Raw genomic sequence first — 21828 nt, 5'->3', positions numbered from 1 at the left:
ACAGCACTGAAGCCTTCCGCAGATCTTTTGCCTATGCATGGTCAAAATTAAAAAAAAAAAAAGGACTCACCAAGGTATTGGATGATACACATAAAACCCTCCAAAGTGGTGTATATTTATAAAGTGAAATAAGTGCGAAATGAATCTGGACACGGCTAATATAATAAACTGTAACTTCTTGGCTTAAGATAAGATGATCGAATTTCGCCTTTTCGTTTGTTTGTTTTAGCCAAACAAGGCATGTTTGCATGAATGGCATTTATTTTTTCGTTATAACCAGGACCACTTTCCTTTTTTTTTTTTTTGTCTTTTGTTGTTGTTGTTGTTGTTGTTGTTGTTGCTATTTCTTGGGCCGCTCCCGAGGCATATGGAGGTTCCCAGGCTAGGGGTCGAATCGGAGCTGTAGCCACCAACCTACGCCACAGCCACAGCAACGCGGGATCCGAGCCGCGTCTGCAACCTACACCACAGCTCACGGCAACGCCGGATCATTAACCCACTGAGCAAGGGCAGGGACCGAACCCGCAACCTCATGGTTCCTAGTCGGATTCGTTAACCACTGCGCCACGACGGGAACTCCACTTTCCATTTTTTTGCAAAGAGATGCAGATTCTGTTCCTGTTGCACTTAGCGTTAAAATACATCAGTATCTGTGGTAGGAGTACCTGGGGAGAGAAATCATATGAATCTTGAACTTACCCAACTTGCAGACTAAACACAGTTTCTGTGAAAGTTCATCCAAATGAAAAACCGTGCGTTTGCTTTCCTTGTCATCAGAAGTAAGTAAGCCGGTGACACGGAGACTCTTAGACTCTTAGCTAAGCTCTGAAAAAGCTCCTCTTTGGAGCTTTTTAGGGATGATGCATATACAGCCTATCAAATAAACATCATCTCACTGAGATAAACAAATGGCAGGGGACAGTGAAGCAGAGGCGAGAAGGGGGAAGGAAGGGACATGCTGGAGAGATGCCAGGTCAGGTGCGGTGAGTGATGTAGTGTGAGAATCCTGCGGGGTCGCTGGAGATGTTTCATTCCTGCTGCTGCGATTGCTTCCTCTTTTCTTTCATATCCTCCCAAAGTTTGTTATTTTTTTTTTTTTTTTTTTGAAGCACAAAATGTTCAGAACATTTTGGCAGTGTTATATCTGCAGTCCTTGCTTTCTTTTGCTGATATCTCCCCCCCCCACCCTTTTGGAAAAATGGGACCCAAAGGTGCCTCTATTTTTGTAACTTAATAGCCTGAGACAGTGTCAGAGTTGGAAGATGCTTAGGGAACATGTGATCCTGATCCAGCCTGTGTCATAGACAAAGAGGCTTGAAAACTGTGGGTCCATGTCCTGGGCCACGTTTCCCACTGATATTTGGAGCCCGTTCAGGTAGCTAAGTCAGGCCTTCTGAAACTCATTTCATGGAGTCACAGGGTGAAATCTTTGAATATGAGACAAGCCTGGGAGAGTAGGGAATCTACCCTAGAGGACGGTGCGGGAGTAGCCGAAAGACCTTGGTCAGGGGGTATTGCCTTTCATCCTTGCATTATTCCTTATTGTACACTCACCTCTGTACTTGCAGTGCTCTTAAGGAGACAGGGCTCAATCCAGAGCATCCTTGCTCATATTTTATGTTTCCTTCCACACTCATGCTAACCCAGGATTTCATCGCTTGGGCTAGTAATGGTGAAGGGTTAGCCAGCTGCAGCTCTGTGGAGCCAGTTGACCTGCCCACAGCATGCTCCCCAGCACTTACCGTCAATGAGGCTTCTTTCTGGTTTAAATCCCAATCATAACCCTAATCCCAACCCAAGTCCCTGTAAACCTCCCAGCTTTGCCAAATAAGTGTTTGCAAATTAATGACCCAGGAGGGCTGTTTGTTCTTTAATCCAGCCTACTAAAAAAATAAAACTAAAACAAAACAAATCTGTCCCTTGATCTCAAGTAGACAGAACAAAGGGCCTGACAGCTTAAAAATTCATTTCAACTTCAAGGTCTCACACCTAAAGAAAAAAAAGAAAACTCATCTCAGTGACCTTGATGGTGAACTTTTGTGGAAGTCAGAGGCTTGGCTTAGGTTTGCCAGAATGATTTCAAGCTTCAGAGAGGAGGCCCATTATCACTTTCTGGAATCCAGAGGCCACAGCTGCACAAGAAACAAGTCTGATCTTTCACGGCATCCGGGACGAATTGGATGAGAATAACACGTGGACTTTTCACAGGGCTGCCTCTCAGCAGCCTGACCTGCTCATTTTTAGGGGTCTGGGCTGATTGAAAGTGTATTCAAAAGCAATCTCATAGGCCTGAGAGGAAAATGTCTATAGTTCCACCCTGACCACAATAAAGGGATTTTTTTTTTTTTTTTTTTTTTTTTTTTAAGGAATGAGACTAAATGTGATTTCCAGGGCCTGAAGAGCCCAGAGCCTGTCACCTCTGAGGAGTGGCTGCCAGGGCTGCTCTACTTCCATTGGAGGCACCCAGGGATGTTTGACACTCTTCCTGCCCGTTGCCTAGCAACCCCTGCAGCATTGATTATGCATGCTAAGAAATAGCAGCTCTTGTCCTTCCTTCTCTAGATGGAGCTGACTGGTTTGAAATCTGAGGGTTTGCATTCAGACTGACAGATGTCAGGTTCCTATAAATTCTGGTGTCGCCTGCCTCAAATGATTTAAGACTTGAGGGATCCATAGAAAGCAGTTTAAGATGGAAGAGATCCTAAGGCCTGGGCAGGCCGTTCGCAGGAGTAAAGGGACTGAGTAGGTCTCTCGCATTGAAGTATCTGCTTGTTTGCTTCCAACTGGATTGCTCTTTCCTCGATCTTTCTGGATGCCCTTTATTTTTTGGTGAAATGGATTTGTCCCCTTCCACTGAATTACAGCTGAAGAACCATAGAGAGGAAGAGAAGCAGAGAAACCAGTCTTTGATCAAAATGAGTTCCTTTATCTTTAAGTAACTCAATTGCCAAGGAAACATTTCATCGCAGTTTCCCTGCATCAGCTGTGGATGCATTAACTATTTTTGGCTCTATCCAACCTGCATTTCCATAGCTACTATCCCTCCACCACTTCCTTGTACCCTGAACGTACCCTGATTTGGGTTTTTTTTTTTTTTACATATAGCCACAAGTGGGCTTTGTAGGATTCAGGACCTCTCTTCCTCCTCTCCCCTAACTCAGGTATATTTCTAGAAATGTAAAATGTTGAGCATAAGAGAGACCTTAGGAATCATATCTATGTCCTGCATCTCATGTTTTATAGATGACAAAACGAGGTCCAGGGAAGTCGGGTGGCTTCCTCAAGGTGCAAGTTGAAGCACATCAGAGAGGCAGCACAGGAAGACTTGGCTAGATGAGAAATGGTGACATCTGAGTTCAGCAGGCACTTTCTCTAGCGTCTCCTTAGGGCTTTCATTACTTTTCGTGTTGGAATATTTGCTCGTCAACAGAGGAAATGGTGATGACTTTCTCCACCGAGGGTTTTGGCAGAGTTGACTGAAACCCTGTGAGCCAGCCCAATATGGCATCCAACACACCGTGGCCATCCCTGTGCACGGAGAGGCTCAGCCCAGCCTCTGGGTCCACAGAGTTCCTACCCATCTGTCAGGTCTCTGCTCAGGCTGCTCCTCTTCAAGGAGTCCTCCCCCTTGGCTCCCCTGTTTAGGTCACACCTCTCGGTTCCATGTAATTAAGGCATCTGTGCTTGCCCTTTAGCGTTTGTCAGGGTTGTTCCTTATACATGGATTCCTCAGTGTATTTAATGAATGACATGAATGTCTCTCTTCTCCATCAGAGTGGCATATTCTTGAGGGTGGGTACCATACCTTTAAGGACATTGCCTAATGCGTAGCAACAGACAATAAATGTTTGTTGGATGGATGGATGGATGGATGGATGGATGGATGGATGGATGATTGAAAGAGTAGCCTTTTGAAAAAAGTGAAAGTTGGCAATTGGCATTTCTAGGTAAGAAAATTACCTAGAAATGATGAGCTATTGATAGTCATAGAATTATATAGCTGAGAGAAATCATAAAGAGTTCCCATTTGGGCTCAGTAGAAACAAACCCGACTAATATCCATGAGGATGCAGGTTCGATTCCTGGCCTCACTGAGTGGGTTAAGGATCTAGCATTTCTGTGAGCTGTAGGGTAGGTGGCCATTGTGGCTCAGATCTGGAGCTGCTGTGACTGTGGCATAGGCTGGCAGCTGTAGCTCCAGTTCAACCCCTAGCCTGGGAAATTCCATATGCCACGGGTGTGGCTCTGAAAAGCAATGTATATGTATACACACACACACACACACACACACACACACATACATACATACATATATAATGAGAAATCTTTTTAGAAATGATTGAATCGCTATGCAGATATATAGAGCTATTATTGAAATTCCTTAGCTTAACTCGTACATTTTCCAATGAGGTAATAGACATGGGACCCAGAGAGGATAAATGACCCATCCAAAACTTCATCCCTTGAGCAAGGTCACTGAATATCAGACCTCAAATTAAAACTCTGACCTCCTCACCAGCCCCACGCTTGCTGTGCACCACATTTTCACCTATCAAGTTTTACAGATGCCCTGATAAACCAAAAACTGAGGAAATTCAACATAATGCCACTTATCAAGTAATACGAAGGAGCATGTCATTGTGCTTATTTATATGGAATGATGAGAGAGATTTTCCCATTTTCCTGAATAGAAATGTAATTCAAGAGACCAAGTGGAAACAAGGAAAATGATTCTGGAGTGAGTGCTTTGGACCTGGGGGAATACGAGTCCAATATCATAATTGCCTTTGGTCATAAGAAGAGGGTAATGTCCATTGGAAACCCAACTCAAGCTGGCTTACGCAGAAAAAGGGAATTTATTTGCCCAAGCTACTGGTAAACCTTGCTGCTGCTGCCACTGCCCTGGCTTCAGACCCTGCTAGTTCCAGGGAAGCAGCAATTCCCTCCCTCTCTCTCCCCCTCTCTCTGCCCATCTCTCTCCATCCCTTGGCTCTGCTTTCTTCTCTGCTGACTGTATTCTCAGACAGGTTCTTCCCACACTACACTAAAGACCTGGCAGCACTGGCCCTGGACCTAGATGCTGCCATCCTGCAAACCCAGAGAGAGCTCCTCCTTCTCAACAATTATGGCGAAGTCAAAGGACCAGCTCCTATTGGCTTGTCTTGAGTTGTGTCACCAGGCTCTCCAGCCAAGGGAATAGGATATGTTGATTATCCAGACACATGCATATCCCTGCAAATGGAAAATGAGGTCAGCTCTACCCACACACAGGGACAGGGTGGGGGGCACAATTCCCTGAAAGAATATTAGAAATACCATGGCCAAAAGAAGAGGGAAAGAGGAGTTCCTGTCGTGGCTCAGTGGTTAGCGAACCCGACTAGCATCCATGAGGATGTGGGTTTGATCCCTGGCCTTGCTCAGTGGGTTAAGGATCCGGCATTACCATGAGCTGTGGTGTAGGTCACAGATGTGGCTCGGATGGGGCGTTGCTGTGGCTGTGGTGTAGCCAGCAGCTAGAGCTCCAATTGGACCCCTAGCCTGGGAACCTCCATATGTCGTGGGTGCAGCCCTTAAAAAACAGGGGGAAAGGGATTTGATAGGACACAGGGAAAGATGGCCAGCTCAGGTAGGACCTGCAGGACTGACCACCTCACTGTGAGTGGAGCAGCTGGGATCTGGAAGCTCACTAGGGTCTGAGGTGGCCCTTTTGATGGTCCCTTTGTCATCCTCTCTCAGGAGGTATCAGGGCTCTCCTCCAGGCCCCTGCTGGGGTGGCACAGCTGTCTCTCCCCTCCACTGCTCGCTGGCAGGGGGCTGCTACTTCCTGCCAGCTGCTGCTCCCCCAGTCTCCATCACTCACCTTCAGGCTCCTTAAGAAGGAAATTCCATGTGTCCAGTTACTTCACTCAGTGTTCATGTCAGGCACCTGCTGGTGGTCCCAGCATCCAAGGTGGTCACATGGCACAAAGGAGGCCACTCTTGGGCAGGAAGCATCTGGAGCCAGTTGTCTCAGAGTATGTGGAAGGGTCGTAGAAGAGCTCGAAAAGGAAAGCTTCTCCTCCTGTTCTGGAACTAAAACCAATTAATAGATGAGAAAGAGCATCAAGAGTTCATCAATTTGAGTGCTCTATCCCAGCAAGGTCATTTCTAAGACAGATGACTATTTTCTTTCCTTCCTTCCTTCCCTTCCTCCCTCCCTCCCTCCTTCTCCCCCTCCCTTCCTCCCTTCCTTTCCTCCTTCCTTCTTTTCTTTCTTCCCTATTTCCTTCCTTCATCAGCCCTCACACCTTGATTAATTGTGAAGTCCCTCGGCCATCCCTTCCTCTTCCTGTGACTTCTCCATTTACGTGGTCCATGAAATCCCTGTTCCCACAAAATAGAAATTGTGTTGATGAGGCTAGTGTATTTAAGGGAGCGTTTGTCAGTGTTGCCCTAAAAAAATAGTTTGTTTTCCTCAACAGAACATAATGGTGCACAAAGCACTATTGATTCCATCTCTGCATGTCTCTGGGCACAGAAATTGGAGAACATTTAACAGTGGCTTGTTAAAAGGTTTAATCATCTTTACGCTCTGAACATTGCTTAATAGATTTCTATTGTTCTTTAGTGGAAGAGCATTCTTTCCTGACGTGTGTGTGTGTGTGTGTGTGTACTCATGCACACTTACATGTGCTGTAGGATGCACAGTAACATTTTCCTTGTAAGAGTCCCCCTGAGTGCTCGAGTCCCTGAGGCCCTAGTTATAAAGTTTCTCCACCAATGTCCTTTTCCCAGTGACTTCAGCTTTTAAGCTTTGAAGGTAGATCTGGTTTTTGTCTTATTAATTTGTCTCCTTAACCCCTTTCCCCCCCTGGTTTTTCTCCAGTTTATCTACATCTTTTCCAAAATGCTAAAACCGAACTCTACATTTTATTCTAATGAGGACTCTTCTGATTCCAAGCATAGCTGAAATATTCATCTCACTCCTCTGAATCTCCAGAACATACGCATTGTGGTGGATGGGCTTCTTTTTAATTGACTTTCCCATAATAGCCCAACTCACCATCAAGTCATGATCAACTATGATCCACCAGCTCCTTTATATCTAGTGGGATCGTCTCAGATAATTGCGTGTTGGTGCGTGTACATTGCAGTTCTCCATACTGGAGGCCAACTTCTAATTCACTCTTCTGAGTCCATATTTCTCTAAGATGACAGTTGCTATGAATTCGTTTCCTGTCTTTCAAAGACTTAGCATTTTTTACATGCAGCTTGGTGTAATATGCATGCACAAACCATCAATTTTATCCTCCAAATGACTGCAGGTATTTTCAAGTATGTGAATTAGAAATGAGCCTCATGGGAGTTCCTGTCGTGGCTCAGTGGTTAACGAATCCGACTAGGAACCATGAGGTTGCGGGTTCGGTCCCTGCCCTTGCTCAGTGGGTTAACGATCCGGCGTTGCCGTGAGCTGTGGTGTAGGTTGCAGATGCGGCTCGGATCCCGCGTTGCTGTGGCTGTGGCGTAGGTTGGTGGCTACAGCTCCGATTAGACTCCTAGCCTGGGAACCTCCATATGCCGAGGGAGCAGCCCAAGAAATAGCAAAAAGACAAAAAAAAAAAAGAGCCTCATGTTTCCCACTGGATAGTTGACATGTTAGATGTGGAACCATAAAAGCATGGTTGTGAAAGTAAATAGAGCAGCAAACAACACACTGGCTATGAATCTTCTATTTGAGGCTGTCACTTGGACTGCAAAGTCCTGGCCAAAGCCAGGTATGGATGACTGAGCTGATACTATGCACAGAGTGTGGTTTCTGGTGCAGTGAGCACTTTCTGAGTTGGTGGTCATTAGTATTTTCATACATTCATCTAATTAGCTTTTACATTTGTAGGAATATTGAGGAGCCACCTATTACACTCTCCTTAGTTTCTAAGATTTTATTCCTATCAAGCTTTTCCTAGCTCTGAATTTATTAGGACATACTCCTCCAAAGTGCTCTTTTGTAAGAATTTGATAGAAGCTTCCTCTACCTTTCTTTGGAGAAGCCGAAGAATTTTAAAAAATCACATAGCATTCTTGACTCTGTGACTTGGCTGACTCTAAAGTAATCATTGGCCATAAGGACCTTATAAAAAGGATGTCTGCCTTTATTCTCTTTCAGTTTAGCATTGTTTTTCAACATTCCCAAGAAGCAGGTTGACCCATTAGTAGCCTCCTAAGATGGCTTTTATAAAACAGATCTGTCCAAGAGAAATATAACATGAGCCACAAAAGGAAGCCACATTTGTGTTTAAAATTGCCTAGTCCGCACATTAAAAAAGAAAAAGGAAACAAATTAAAATTTTGTTAATGTATTTTATTTAACTCGACATATCTAAAGTACTATCCTTTCAACGTATCATTAATATAAAAATATTGAGCAAGTTCCCTGGTGGCCTAGAGGTTAAGGATTCAGTGTTGTCTCTACTTTGGCTCTGGTTCCGTCTTTGGCCCAGGAACTTCTGCATGCCACATTTAAAAAAATAGACATAAAAATTTTGAGAGATTTTAGGCACACCAAGTTTTCACAATCCGAAATCTGTATTTTACCCTTATAGCCCATCTCAATTTGGACCAGCTGGTATATCAAATGTTCACTAGCCACACGTGGCTTGGGCCACCATATTGGACAGGGCAGGCCTAGAAGATTTCAGAGGCGTCAGCTGTCTGCATTAGCAACACATCTTGACCCAGAAGCACTGAGGCATGTTGACAACCATTCCCACTCGTCTTGGTTACCTCCAATGAGAGTTTACTCATGGCCCTCTAGGCTTTAAGCACAATGGTGTGCATTGGGCATCGTGAGGTTTTGCCATCATAATCTCTTCTTCTTTTTATAATCTTTCACGTCACTGTTTCTGTGCTCTCTAGAAAGCATGAGAAGAACACCTGATCGATATTTCACAAAGGACACTCTCTTCATTTTCCCTCGTGTCTCCTAAGCCACCTGTACCTTGAAATGCACAATTTGTCACATTCCACAACATCCAGTCACACCAGTGATTTCAAATAAGCCCTCTTGCCTCTCCTACCAGCTTCCCATTAGCCTGAATATTATTGTGAAGCATGACATTCATCCTCCTTTTGTTTTTATTCTCTTTTACCATCACTAGTTTCTTTAGTTACATGCTATGGTTTATTTCACGCTAATCCACTTTTCCAAGTGTAGACTCCAGGCAGCTACTCGCTGTAGCTCTTGATAAGACCTCTCCCTTGAGAAGGCCTTTGGAAAGGATGGCAGCTTTGGAGTGTCAGGAAATTCACCAGGAAGAAGAGGAAGTGAAGCTACAGAGCAGACACCAGGAGTAAGAAAATAGCAGTGCCCAATGATGGGGCAAATATGCCTGTCAAAGTGAAACTGAAGTGGAGGGAATCGGCAGAGAAGGAAGCTGCCACCTCATGTCCATTGCCAGGGGACTCAGGGACTGGGCCAAGCCTCCCTGAATTGAGGAAAATGACAATCAGCCATGGTGTTCAAACACAGAGGAACTTTATAACTGGGCTTGAGAGCAGGATTTTTCCAGCTTCTGATTGCTCTCTGGCTATGGTTCTGCCCTTAGAAACATTCCGTCCTTGGAGTGCCAAATTCAGAAGATGATTTTGCCCAACTTGTTACTGCCGTATTTTCAGAATCGCTCAAAATAGAACTGAATCAAAATTGAGAAAAAGAACTCAACATGTCAGAATGGGTGGGCCCCTCGGATGAGGCCAGGTTTGTGAAATGCATTTGTCCCACAAATAGTGAAGTTGCCTCTCTTAAATTCGGAAATGTTACCGAAGCACAGCTTTTGACATTACACTAAGAGTAGTCTCCTCCTGCAGGTTTTGCTTTGGGGAAATGGAAATCGGGGATGGTTGCTATTCTTTCAGTTTGGTGTCTCCCCCCAAAGAAAATCCTCTCTTCTCTCCCACTCTACCCCTCTACCCTGCTGGCTGACATTTCCACTCCCCCAACACACACACACACACACACACACACACACACACACACACACAGTCTAGCATTCTTGAATCAACCCACATAGCTGAAACCTGAGAAAAAATTTTACATGCAGAATTTGTCCATGACTTATGACAATGACCTGCAAGACTCAAGTGCCTTCTCCAGCTCGTTTAAGGCCTTAGAAATAAGTTAGCTGAGTGGCTGAGAGCAGCTTCTGAGTAAAAACACTGGATCTCTGGGAGTTCCCGTTGTGGTTCAGCCTGTTAAGAACCTGCCTAGCATCTATGAGGATTCAGGTTTGATTCCTGGCCTCCCTCAGTTGGGTCAAGGATCCAACGTTGCCATGAGCTGTGGTGTAGATGGCAGCGGCTTGAATACTGCATTGCTGTGGCTGTGGTGTAGGCTCGCAGCTGTAGCTCTGATTCAACCTCTAGCCAGGAATTTCCAAAAATATGCTGCAGGTGCAGCTCTAAAGAGGGAAAGAAAAAAAAAAAAAAAGGCTGGATCTCTGAGAACACTCTGCAGGCTTCAGGGAATTTGGAGAGGGAAAGAGTGGCAGCCTCAGAAGCACTGCTGCTTTCCTGCCTCAGGCTGGCCCCATGCCTTAACCATGCATCTTTTGGCCTTTTTGGATCCTAGTGTGAGCAAACTGAATGTGACCTGGTTGCAGCTGCAAAGTCAAATTGCTCAAAGATCAGCTTCTGCCAGGGACGCCAGGAGGCATCTCAACTTAGGCCCCTTCATCCTCCCAGGGTCCCTGTGAGGTAGATGTGCTATTAACCTAACCCTGCAGAAGAGGAAACCAGGGTTCAGAGAGGTTCAGAGCGGAGCTGGGGTTTGAACCTCTTCAGAGTTAGCTCCTCCCCCTTGGGGTACCAGCAGTGTGAGGATCTGCCTTTTGACTGCAAGGAGAGCGCAGATGCGGGGGGCCAGCTGTCCAGGCAGCACACGTTGAGCAGGCTTTCCCTCAGCCCTGCGTACCCGCACCTGCTTGCTCTTCCTGGCCCTTCCTTCACTTTTGTTCCTTACTTGGCCCCAGGCTCCGTCTTTTAAGATGTGCCTTCCCTTTTCATTCCTCTCCAGTGGTCTTATGGCTCTAGTTTGCACAGACCTCATGGGTCAGGGCTTCTTTGAGTTGCACGAGGCTGGGAGAGACAGCCAGTGAGAAACAGGTGAACAGAGACCATTTCTGCTGTCAAAGGCCATAGGGAAGACAGGCACGAAGTCAAAATCATAATGAATGTCCGGGTGTGAGAAACACTCTGTTGTGTTTGTTTTGCCCTGAGCCCAAAGGGTAGGACCCAGCTGATGACAGCTTCCATCCCTCCATGTCACCTCAGCTACTGTTTTTTCACTTAGAAGCTCAGCACAACAAAACAGTGGGGGAATTAAAACAGCAACAACAACAGCAAACGCCTAAGAATACATCTCTGGATAAAAGCAACCTAAACGAATCGCCAAGATAAGTGTTTCACTCCTTCAACGCAACAGCGAGGAGAGGAGTTTAGTTTGAATGGGTACAAGCCCAGTTTCCTGAGCTGCAAGAGAACAGAGCCCTAGACCCCAGGTTTTTGGCCATGGCTCATTTTGTTACTAAGAAATGTGTGAGAGTTCCATTGTGGCTCAGTAGTTACGAACCCAACTAGTATCCATGAGGATGCAGGTTCGATCCCTGGCCTCGCTCAGTGGATTAAGGATCTGGAGTTGCTGTGAGCTGTGGTGTGGGTCACAGACATGTCTTGGATCTGGCATTGCCGTGGCTATGGTGTAGGCATTGCTGTGGCTGTGGTATAGGCTGGCAGCTGCAGCCCTAATTGGACCCCTAGCCTGGAAACTTCCATACATTTGCTGTATGTGCAGCCCTGAAAAAGACCAAAAAGAAATGTTTGGTTTCCATGGCAAAGGTCCCATCAAAGCTTTATGGTTTCCCTGAGCACTGACTGGCCCAAATCTGCTCATTTTTCAAAGCAGAACTAATGGCGCTTTTAAGGGCACTTCTCAGAAGGCTCTATTCGAAAGTGGGAACAGTGAACCCCATTACTAGACCCTTTTTGGGAATAGTATTTCCAGACTCTCCAGAATGAGGCATAAGAAACAACTGCCTCTAGCTTTCCTGTCTCAGGTCAGGTCATTGAGGAGAAAGCTTCAAATCCTGCTAAAGGCAGTTCGTGAAAATCCTGGTCTCCATAAAGGTTGTAGCAGAAAAGATGTTTGGGATCTTGCAGCGACTAATGTTTCCTGTTGCTGGCATGGGGCGGACCTGGCATATTCATTGATGCCTGAGTGGAGAGCAGTCTTAGGCGGGGTTCATTGCATATTGCAAGCTCATCCTCTGGAAACACAATGACAAACGATCTGGATCCCCTGGGAATGAAGGACTTGCTCCCCGAGTTGCTGGGAAAGCTGCAACAGACAGTCCTCCGCTGCCAGCAAACCGTGGGGGCTCAGCAAGGCCACTCAAGCTCACACTCCCTTCCTGGGGCAGCCCCCATCCCATGACTGATGGTTAAGGGGCTAGAAAAGCCCAGCCCCTTTGGCCCAATTCAAGACAACTCTGAAGGCTCCTCCTCTAGGACAGATGAGGCATCTGTCGACGGCATCAAGCTCAGGTTCACCCTCCGCCCAACCTTTCCCACAGGTGCTAATCCCAAGAGCATATCTTAACAAAGGTCCTGCCTGCCAGTCTCCATCTCAGAGTTTGCTACCCCGGGAATTTGACCTGTGGCATGTCCTGAGGTCTCTAAGTTGTCCACTGCCACAGGGAGGGACCATTAGGGACCTGGCAATGTTCTTAGACCTTGGACACAGTATTGACCTTGCACTCAGCACCCATCTCGTGGGTGACAGTGTTTTGTGCTTTCATTCTATTCCAGGCTCCAATTAAAGTGGCTGTGAGTGTTCATATGTGCCATCTAGTTTGTGTGTGTGTGTGTGTCTTTTTAGGGCCACTCCTGTGGCATATGGAAGTTCCCAGGCTAGGGACTGAATAGGAGCCACAGCTGCCTGCCCATGCCACAGCCAATGCGAGATCTGAGCCACATCTGCGACCTACACCACAGCTTGAGGCAACACCAGATCCTTAACCCACTGAGGCCAGGGATGGACCCCACATCCTCACATACGCAATGTCAGGTTCTTAACCCACTGAACCACAATGGGAATTCTAGAAGTCTAAGTTTTTAAGACAGGCATGTCGAGGCTGGACAAAGATGCAGGGGAGCTGGTTCATTCCAAACATTGTGTTTTAAGCTTGAATTATAATGACCTAATTGTGTATATGACTTCTCTCCCTATTTGCCCACTGGTGTCTAAGTGATCCATGATCTGGATCAGTGTCTTCTTGATGCCACCACGGCTTTGATCAGTGGCTGGCACAGGACAGGCACTCAGTACACTGTGTGGCATCCACAAAGACCAGCTGACCCTGCTATGATGCCCTGCAATGTGGGTGGCCGAGTGGATTGAGCAGACAACTAGAGGCACCAGACCCTGGCTGGCACACTGCTGGACCTCACCTTCCTGAGCTGGCTGGCAGGGCCATCTCCCGAGCCAGCAGTGTGTGGGGGTGCAAGGTGGGGGAGGCTTTGGGAAGGGCTTCCTAATAAAGACAAGCAAAGCCATCATTGTCAAAGCTGCAAGGTGGGCACATGAGCATTCATCACTCTCTCCTCTCTACTGAATATTTCCATAATAGAAAGCTTTACAAAGTTGACATGAGCAGAGGTGAGGTACACAGAACATCCAAGAAAGCACAACAGGCACCCACATGGGAGAGACATCCAAGGTAATAACTGAGACCAGACCAGGGTTAGAAAGGATGAAAATGATAAAAAGTTCACCTCTGCCACTTAATGAGAGAACATCTGTGCAAATGCTCAGATTTGAACTCTAAAGCTTTGCACACTCAGAAGGAACTCCTCCTCTGTTATTCATACATACTCATATTTCCTTAGGAATTAGACCCCTTTTTCTTTTCTTTTCTTTTTTTGTCTTTTTTTCTAGGGCTGCACCCGTAGCATATGGAGGTTCCCAGGCTGGGGGTCCAATTGGAGCTGTAGCCGCTGGCCTATACCACAGCCATGACAATGCGGGATCTGAGCCATGTCTGCGACCTACACCACAGCTCACAGCAATGCCGGATCCTTAACCCACTGAGTGAGGCCAGGGATGGAACCCGCCTCCTCAGGGGTCCTAGTAGGATTCATTAACCACTGAGCCCCAGTGGGAACTCCTGGACCCCTTTGTCAATCTTTTGTGTGACACACATGATGAATTTCCTTCCCATCCAGGAACGTCAAAGCCCACTGAAGGAATTCCTTCTCGACGTGACTTGCCTTTCACTCCCTCAATGTAAGATGTGTTGCTTTTCTCCCCTCTCTACCCCTCGTCCCCAGACGCTGAAGGATGCCAGTGACAATGCCCGCAAGGACTTCCACCGCGAGGCTGAGCTGCTCACCAACCTCCAGCATGAGCACATCGTCAAGTTCTATGGCGTCTGCGTGGAGGACGACCCGCTCATCATGGTCTTTGAGTACATGAAGCACGGGGACCTCAACAAGTTCCTCAGGTACACGGAGCGCCAGGGACCAGGTGGGCGGTGGGCTCCAGGCAGCCTGAGGCTGAGGATGGAGGGTCCCTGGGAAGGACCAAGGGGCCCCTGGATCTTTCTCTGAAACAGCCTGTCCCAGGGACAACACCGCCACTGGCCATGGAGACAGAACCTGAGGCCACTTTGTGGCTCCTTTTCCTTAATCAACAATCTTGACCTGATGCAATGCCAATGATTCCACTCCATTCCACCTGTGTCTCCTGAGTGTTGGCTCCTCACATGGTATAAGACACGGACACTTAAGATGGGCCTCAGGGTCTGTAGGAGTTTGCAGGTGGATGAAGGAAGACTGTTCTGGGGGCAGAAGAAACAGGAGCTCAGACACTGAGCTGTTGCAGGGAAAGTCTCAGTCTGGCGAGAGTGGAGAGTCTGGAGATGCTGGACAACGTAAGAAATAGGGTCGAGGGAAGGTAGATAAGAGGATAGAAGGAGGCACAGGGAGTTCCCATCGTGGCTCAGTGGTTAAAGAACCTGACTAATAACCATGAGGTTGCAGGTTCAATCCCTGGCCTCGCTCAGTGGGTTAAGGATCCAATTGGACCCTCAGCCTGGAACCCTCCATATGCCGTGGGTATGGCCCTCAAAAGACAAAAGACACACACACAAAAGAAGGAGGCACAGCTGGAAAATCTAGTCTTTATTCTGAGGACAGAAAGGAGAACCAGGAAGTCAGGAGGTGAAAGGCTTGAATGCAAAGGACAAGAATCCTGAATCAAAAGAGCAAATCATCTAGAAGGAAGGAGGAAAACGACACTGGACAGGGTCGTTGAGGGCTCAGGACGGGGGCTCTTATTGCATTTCTGAGGTCAGGAAAAGATGGCCAGCTTCAACTGGAGGGGTTTTGTGGCCAGCGAGGGTCGCTGATAGGGTCGTTTCCCTTTTCCAGGAAAAGGGAAACGTTGAATATAAAAGAGAGCCATTGAGCTGTTAAATAGGGCTGTCCCTTGGATTTCTAGCTTTGGCCAAATCGGGTTCTCAGGAAGCCCCTTCCTTGGGTCGCTGGGTGCAGGGGCCCAGGAGGGGCCACAAGATACAGCAAGTGAGAGACAGCTTGGACTGAGCTTCCCCCAAGGGACCCAAGCAGGTAAGGCTAAATAGGAAAGAGAAGCCAGATCTCCTGGTAGAACTGCTTTGAAGCAATGTGGATAATGCCCGAAGTGAACGGAATCACAGGGCAGTGTCTTGAGAAGACAGGATGTTCGGCTGAAGCTGAATCTCAGCTCAGGCACTTATTAGCTGAATGACCTTGGGCAAGTCTCATAGCAGTGCTGATGAGAATATCGAACTAGGAGGGTAGGCATGAGGGGCTGAATTCAAATAAGTAGAACGCTCATAGCATAGGAGTGAGGGGGAAGTTGGCGACAGGCAGAAGCTTGAATTCTGCTAGGACTGATCTCTATGCCAGCTGCCTCTGTGAGAGACGTCACAAGGATTGCTGAGTTTGATGAGATGGAGGAAATTGGTGATCAACCTGCTGGAGCCCACAGTGAGTGTTCGTATCCTGAACCCACCAAGGGAGAGAAGATATGTGCCGATCCAGACACTCCTTGGCAAAGGAAACTAAGTGATGTGTTCATTCCCATTCAGCAGAGGCACCAGGGGCAGACACACATTTAAGGTCTCAAACAATGGAGAGAGTGAGAGGTCTCGATATGCAGGGCTGGAAGATCTGGCTTCTCCTTCCTATTCGGCCTCCCATGCTTGGGTCCCTTGGGTGGGTTCCCAGCCTACTTTGCCTCAGTTTCCTTTGGGTCTGATTTAGATCCTTTTGAAGTCGTGTCGGGCTCTCACATGCTGTTTTCTTTCAAACATAACTAGTCTTCAAAAGATTAGCAAATTGCTGGCCATGACTTATTGATCCATAGTATGATTTAGGAGAAATAGGAAAGGGGTTCCTCCCTGGCCTCAGTTTTCCTCCCCTGTAGAATGGGTATAATAACATCCATATCAAGAACTAAGGTCAGGACTGTTGCCATGAGAGGTAATGTCTAGATGGTGTCCCCACAACCCTTCTTCTCTGACACATTTTCCTCTTCATTTTGGGCGAGGGATCTGTAATCCCAGGGAAGTGACACCTTTTGCATTAGAGCATCATCTAGACCGCTCGGTCCTCCTCCAGTTTCTGCGGGCACCGAAGAGGGCTTTCCACAGAAATTGACCACAGTAGCTACTGGAAGGTTCAGGAATTAAGGAATAAGGAATTGCACAGTTTAAAGAATAACTCAGTTGCAGACAGATGGCATCATATGGTTTGTAGCGTCTGGGTCACTTTGACCATCTCTAGCCTCATGAATCCACACGCACAGGTGATAGGAGAGAAGGACAATGGGAGCTTTCATACATTGTCTAAGGTGAAAGGAAGAAAAGCTGAATTTGGTTGAGGTCTAGCTGCTTTGAGGAAAATTACTTGCCCCTTGTCCCCATGTTCTAACCTATGTCCCTAATTAAGAAAGGTGCTATCTGGAGGTACTGTTGTGGCTCAGTAGAAACGAATCTGACTAGTATTCATGAGCATGCAGATTTGATTCCTGGCCTCGCTCAGTGGGTTAAGGATCCAGCATTGCTATGAGCTGTGGTGTAGGTGGCGGATGTGGCTCAGATCTGATCCCTGGCCAGGGATGGTGGACAGTGTGGCAGGCCCTGAGGCCTCCAGCTTTCTGGTGTTGCAGAGAGCGAGGCGGGAAGATGGGGGCTTTGCACAGAGGTGGCCTTTTGCACTGGCCTCTAACTTGTCCTCTTTCCTGGAGTCTTTGCAACAGACCGATCCTTAGAGGAGTCTGGGTTTCTGGGGCTCACATGAGGCTGCGGCAAATCAAGGACTTATTTCACTCTTTGAACTGAACCTGTGAAGATTTCACGCTGGCCCCCATTCTCTGGGTGTTTCAGGATTTCCCATAATTTACATACACGTTTAGGTCCCTTTTCTGGTATTGAGGTCACATAAGAGCTTTGTGTCCTATGTTGAGTAAAAACATCATCCCTGCCTCCGCCCCCTCCGCGCTAGGAAGTGTTGGGTTTGGAGTAACCTTTGGTGAAGTGGATGAGGCTGGTCCTGAGAGTCTCATCACAGGCCAGTCACAGAAAGAAATGCATGGAGGACGGCTCCTGTTTGCCTCGCATCGCTCCATTTCTTTGTCAAGTCAACTTTGTTTGCAAAACCTTTTCTCTGGTGTTCCAGTGAACGTCCACCACGTGCCAGCAAGGTCTCACCCCCCATCACCCACCATCAGCAGGCTTATTAGGCAGATGCCATCAATTCCCCCACTTTACTGAATGAGGAAACAGGCCCTGAGACATCGGTAGCCCATCTGAGGTCGCAGCTAGCATGTTAGAAGGAGGTCCAGTTCAGTTCTAATAATCCAGAGCCTTGGCCACTGCACTGCCAGAGTGAGAGATGCTGAGGGAGAGCCTCCCCAAGGCTTTTCCTGTATCTTCCTCCAGGTGACAGTGAGCAGCAGGGGCTGTGGTTTGAATGGAGGTAACATAAGTGTGTTAGGACTTTGCCTTGTGCAAAAACAGGAATGATTAAATGCAGATATTTAAAGATAACTTGTGGAGCTTCTGTCGTGGCTCAGCGGTTAGTGAACCCAACTAGCGACCACAAGGACACAGGTTCGATTCCTGGCCTTGCTCAGTGGGTTAAGGATCCAGCGTTGCCATGAGCTGGGGTGTAGGTCGCAGATGTGGCTCAGATCCCGCATTGCTCTGGCTGTGGTGTATGCTGGTGGCTACAGCTCTGATTTGACTCCTAGCCTGGGAACCTATGCTGTGGGTGCAGCCCTAAAAAGGCCAAAAAAAAAAAAAAAAAAGGAGAGAGAGAGATAACTTGCAAAAAAAAAAGTGATAAAACGAACCTAAATGATAGCCCAACATAATACCCCTTTGGGTTTCCAACTAATTGGGAAATTATAGACTGGACAATTAAAAGTTTTCCCCAGATCAAGGTGATAGACACTGTCAGGACTGGGAAACAGCCCACCTCCTTGTCCAGTGCTTGGTCTCTGAAAGTACGAGAACAAATATATGATGAGGGTGTGTTTGGGGAACCACTGTGGCTGGAGCCGTGATGGGAGGGGCTGTGTGTCTACCGTTCTGAAAGCTCATCCAGGGTGGGGCTGGGAGAAGGGAGGGGGCCACACAGCCTGGATGTTCTTGGCTAACTCCGACCCTCTGATTTTCTTCTTTTCTTCGTTTTTAAAGTCTTTTTTTAAAGTATAGTTGATAGACTAGGTTGTGATCATTTCTGCTGAACAACGGAGTGATTCATTTATACATGTACATCCATCCATCCTTTTCCCACATAGATGATCGCAGAACATTGGGTCGAGTCCCCTGTGCTATACAGCAGGTCCCCGCTGACCAGTCATTTCATATACCTCCGTGTGCATATGCTAATCCCTTTTCGAAAAAGCACACAAACTCTGGAACCCTGTTGGTGGGGTCACCCACTTCATGATTTATTTAGAATCCTCTCTGTTTATGTCCTTCCAAATGTCTTGTTTGCCTTTGGGGAGGGAGAAGCACAGCTGCAAAGGGCACCTTTACTCCTTGCCCTGCAGCGCCCCCTTAGGTCGTCAGGTACAATGACTCCAATCTTGCCTCCCTAAGCCCAGTTCTGGGTGGGGAATGCTGGGGTCAATGATGGCTTCCTAAGACTGGGACCCTCCCTCCCTGAAGAACAGGCCAGCCTTAAGATGCCTTATGTTGTCATACAGCCAGGAAAAGTCTGGGTGTGTAAGATAGGAGATAAAGAAGATATAAAACACCATACTTCACCACTCCGCTTCGTAATGTAGGGAATAAAACTTGCCCCAGTAAAAGAATAAATGTGTTGTGATTCAAAAGAGCTCTCTGGCCGGGTGGCCAGTGCACGTGTTGAGCTGGAGGGCAGGGACGTGGCGGGGCTGAAGCAGATGGTACTTTTCACTGGGAGCGAGGATCCAAGACAAGGATGCCCTGCGATGAGGCTGAGTTGGGCTTGGGAATAATAAGGGCAGTTGAAACCATGTCAGGCTACAGAGCAGGTGGAATGGAGAGGCCAGAGTTGCAGTCTGGAGGGACTGACCTGGGTGGGTGAGGGTGGGGTCCCACTGGGAAGCTGTGACCCCATCGTGCCAGGAGAGCGAAGCTCTCCCCCATTGTATTATTTCGATTTGGGTGTTTTTTGTATTATTTTCTTTTCTTTTCTTAGTTAAAGTATAGTTGTTTTTGTTTTCGTTTTTGTTTTTGTTTGGCTCCAGCCACCCACTGCTTTTCAGGGGTCTAGCCACTGCCTGACCCCAACATAGTCCATAAACCTGTCTGTGTGTTGAGGGGGGCTCCATTCAGGCCCACAGGGCCCTGGGAATGCCAGAATTTCTGGGAAATGAAGCCCAGGTGCCCTGGAGGCTTTTGAGGTAACACTGGGCTAGGAGCATCCTTCCTTTTGCCAAGTCAGGCAGCCTCTTCCCGCACCAGCGCTGATGTGGGACAGAGCTTCCCTCTCCCTGGAGGCAAAGAGCAGAGGCTCCAGCAACGCCCTCTGTGTCCTTCCCCAGGGCACACGGACCTGATGCCGTGCTGATGGCCGAAGGCAACCCGCCGACGGAGCTGACACAGTCACAGATGCTGCACATCGCCCAGCAGATCGCCGCGGGCATGGTCTATCTGGCATCCCAGCATTTTGTGCACCGCGACCTGGCCACCCGGAACTGCCTGGTGGGTGAGAACCTCCTGGTGAAGATCGGGGACTTCGGCATGTCCCGGGACGTGTATAGCACTGACTACTACCGGGTGAGTACTGGGTCGCACCTGCCAGCGGACCCCAGGACCCCGAGGGGCTTACACAGTAGAAATTGATTTTGTCACAGTTCTGGGGGCTAGAAGTCCAAGATCAAGAGGCTGGTGAGGCTGGTTTCTTCTAAGGCTTCTCTGCTTGGCTCACAAATACCCACCCAGTGGGTCCTCGCGTCCTCCTTTCTCTATGCACACGCATCCCTCAGGTCTCTCTCGTGTCTAATTTCCTCATCTTGTAAGAACACCAGTCCGACTGGATGAGAGCCCAAAGTGACTAACAACCTCATTTCAGCTTAATCACCTCTGTAAAGGCCCTATCTCCAAGTGCGGGTGTATTCTGGGATACTAGGGGTTAGGGCTTCTACACATAAATGTGGGGTTGGGTGGACCCCACACCATCCCGCTCTTTCCAGAGCCCTGTGTGATATTTCCAAGAGAAGAGTTCGCAGCATGGGAGTTCTGCCAGGGGAACCTGGGGTCTTAGGGAAATTCCTGGAGGGCATGAGGTTAAAGGATTTTGAGGTTTGGACTGGATTCTGTGAAATTCTGCCTGGAGCCTTTGTTGGAGGCTTGACCTAATCATGTAAATAATGCGAGTACACTGAGACCTTGGAAGTTCCCGCTCAGAACACTCTTGGTTGAAAGTGGACTGGCCGGTGGCCCTCTTGGTAAGGGGTTCTGTCTGCCTAGCCTGCCTGGGGCTCCACTATTTGATGCACCAATGGCTAGAGTTATAGACAATGATGCAAATCCACTGATTATCTGGAGTCGGTCCCCTTGACATGTTAGATTTGTAACCCGAGACCTCAGAACTTGGGTATGAAAGGAAAGGGTCATTTCTGGAAACCAGGAAATCATGATCTGATCGTGAAAGTGAAGGTTTGGGGTGGTGTTCTTTCACCCCCCCAACCCCCATTTTTTTTTTCTTGTTCTGTTTGATTTTTAAGGGGAGAGGCTATAGGAGGGAAAAAATTAATGTGCTAGAAATGTATAGCCTAAGAGGAGAAAACATATAACTGGACTAATGCTCGTAATAGAGTAGGGCCAGTGAAAAAGATGCCTGTCCTCGCCTTTGCTCTGCTCTTTATGGTTTATGTTTGAGGAGGAGCCTTCTCAGTTTGTCTCCTATACTCTTCCTGCACCCTCTCTCACCGCCAATGCCTCTACCCTTGACCTGAGCTGATTTTGCTGCAGTTACTCTAAGACAATGAATCCATTACCTTGCTGCATAGTCTTCTGTAGATTGTTTTGTGGATTTTTTTTTTCCATTTTCACCTTGAAAAGCAGTGTCCACATTTGGTGTAGCAAGAAAGGGTGGGAATCTAACTGAAAAGGATGTTCTTGTGTGTATTTGCAGGGAACATGGGCATAGTCTTAACTGCAAGAGTTCAAAACAGAGCTGCCAAGCACCTGTGCTGAGTCTGGCGATGAGTAGTTTGTTCTAGAGAGCTCAGACACGGTGGGACATGGGTGGGACGTT

At 47.5% G+C, this 21828-nt stretch overlaps 1 protein-coding gene across 3 annotated transcripts in view; it reads left to right on the top strand.

Moving 5' to 3' along the window:
• NTRK2 (neurotrophic receptor tyrosine kinase 2) overlaps positions 1-21828 on the top strand; it is a 395961-nt gene that overhangs the window by 302113 nt on the left and 72020 nt on the right. For all 3 annotated transcript variants that reach the window (XM_047755021.1, XM_047755019.1, XM_047755020.1), the window contains 2 exons: positions 14359-14531; positions 20111-20345. In XM_047755021.1, coding sequence (XP_047610977.1) covers positions 14359-14531; positions 20111-20345 — 408 coding nt within the window. The remainder of the gene's footprint in view (positions 1-14358; positions 14532-20110; positions 20346-21828) is intronic.

Source organism: Phacochoerus africanus, chromosome 12 (assembly GCF_016906955.1).
Source record: "Phacochoerus africanus isolate WHEZ1 chromosome 12, ROS_Pafr_v1, whole genome shotgun sequence".
NCBI classification, from domain to species: Eukaryota; Metazoa; Chordata; class Mammalia; order Artiodactyla; family Suidae; genus Phacochoerus; species Phacochoerus africanus.
Note: the sequence above shows the minus strand (reverse complement) of the source record. Positions and strands in the feature narration are given on the sequence as shown.